At 39.9% G+C, this 1985-nt stretch overlaps 1 protein-coding gene across 1 annotated transcript; it reads right to left on the bottom strand.

The window, feature by feature from the left end:
* Nucleotides 1-840: 840 nt before the first annotated feature.
* On the bottom strand, nt 841-1718 carry LRRC3C (leucine rich repeat containing 3C; the record flags this gene model as incomplete). The annotated part of the gene is made up of 1 exon (XM_081343289.1): nt 841-1718. One exon carries the CDS (start codon nt 1716-1718, stop codon nt 936-938), a length of 783 nt encoding a protein of 260 aa, XP_081199415.1. The 3' UTR covers nt 841-935.
* Between the last annotated feature and the right edge of the window lie 267 nt (nt 1719-1985).

The following is a 1985-nucleotide window of genomic DNA, read 5'->3' on the forward strand; positions in this document are numbered from 1 at the left end:
GTTGATGAAGGAGAATACTATTGGAAGTACGGAAGATCAAATAAATATACTACTAATTAATACGCTAATTATGGAATTATAAAAATTAATCATTATTGACTATTAGTTATTATTGGTTTTTTTAATATATGAACCAAGACAACAGCTGTTCACTAGGCACTAGGGACTGTGATTGTAAAATCAGTAAAATATATATTTTTAAAAATAAAGTTTTTGATATGAAGCATTGGAGAGAGAACTCAGCCGTGATTATCAACGTGTGTGTTCAAAGAAAAGGATATGAATTTGGGATAATTTGCACATGAATAACAGGCTCGCATGTCTTCTAGTACTTAATTATTATTATTCTGCCTTCCCAAAATCTAGAATTGCATAGGACAACTCCTAAAAGCCCAGCACAATTAGTGGAAGCCAGGTTGGGGAAGTTTACTCTTGACTCCAATAATTTGGGGCTGCAGCAAAATCCTTGTGACAACAAGAGAAAACAACAATCATCTCACTTCCAATTATTGGCATTCTTGGAACATTATATGATGAGAACTTCCTCCATGGACTAGTACAAGTTGAGAACTAAGAGGTGTTACAAAGTCTGGCTGTGATGGTGCCTCAATTGCAGGACTGAGAAATAACTGATACATAACATGGCACTATTCCATACATTGATTGTGCCAATGAATTCAACCATGGCTATGATTTATGATTACTTGTGTTTTTTCATTGCTCAGGAATGAAAGACAGGCCTTTTATATAAGCAAGGCCTTACCTCCTTAAGTCTTTTAAAAATTTCATTCTTTGTTTAATAACAGTCTCTTCAGCCATTGTGCATTCAAGCATCTAGCAGACATGACCCACCTGAAGTAGATGTAAAACCTATCTACTCCAATGGACAATGGTTTTCTGGGGATTTGTAAGGGTGAAAGGGTTATTCATTTTGGTCACACTACAGTGCTAATTGTAGATGACTCTTCTGACTTCTTCTGCTTGCTGGGCAAGGACTTGAGATACTCTAAGTGTCGCCGGGCATCCTCTTGATTCTGCCGGACATAGTAGATTAAATATGAGATCACCATGGCGAACCAGCCAAACATGGTGACCAACATGGCGATGTCTGTGGTCTTTTTATAGATGTTGCAGAAATCTATGTCTCCAATCAACTGCAGAAAGGGCTTGCCAATATGCTCTTTCCGTGCAGAGGCATCACACACAATCCCATCAGAGGTACCAGCAACCAGCTCTACTCTCTCAATGAGCTGCTGGAGTGTGCAGTCACAGAGCCAAGGATTGTTGGACAAGTTGGCTTTGGCTTTTAGTGAACTGAAGACATCTTTATTGACTGACACTAGCTTGTTAGAAGACAAGTCCAGTGAATGCAGGTTCTCTGACAAGCCCTTAAAGACTCCAACTTCCATGCGATTTATGACATTGTGGGACAAGTCTAGTTCTACTAGAAGTGGCAAATGTTGGAAGGCGTCATTGGGCAGGAAAGAAATCTTGTTATAATCCAAGTATAACTTGTTGGTATCATTGGGTATATCTTTTGGGATAACTGTAAGTTGAGCTTTACTGCAGCGGAAAGTTTTGAAGCCATCTTCAGTGGAGGGGTAACACCCCTTGGGAAAAGTGGTGGCTGAGTGGAAACAAAAGGCCATCAGAACAAAACTCTGGAGGAGCAGCCACATGGCAACTGAGTGGTAGAGGAACCAGTCCAGAAAAGGCATATTGGGGCATCCGGTAACAGTGTATCCACTCTGTCATCTGTTCCTTCCAGTACTTTCTCTGTTTCTTAGGAAGTCTTGGAGAATATGACTTAGGGAGTGCTATCTGTGAAAGACAGAACAGGCGGGGGAAAGCTAGGTATGAACCAACACTTTAGAATTTCCACTATCCAAACAAAAGGTACGTGGTCTGGGTATATTTTCTATATTAATGCAGAATTGATTCACATTGGACAAAGCTGAACTGCAAGAGTGGAAAATATTTCCCAC

The sequence above is a fragment of the Vipera berus genome (assembly GCF_964194415.1).
Source record: "Vipera berus genome assembly, chromosome: Z".
Lineage (NCBI taxonomy): Eukaryota > Metazoa > Chordata > Lepidosauria > Squamata > Viperidae > Vipera > Vipera berus.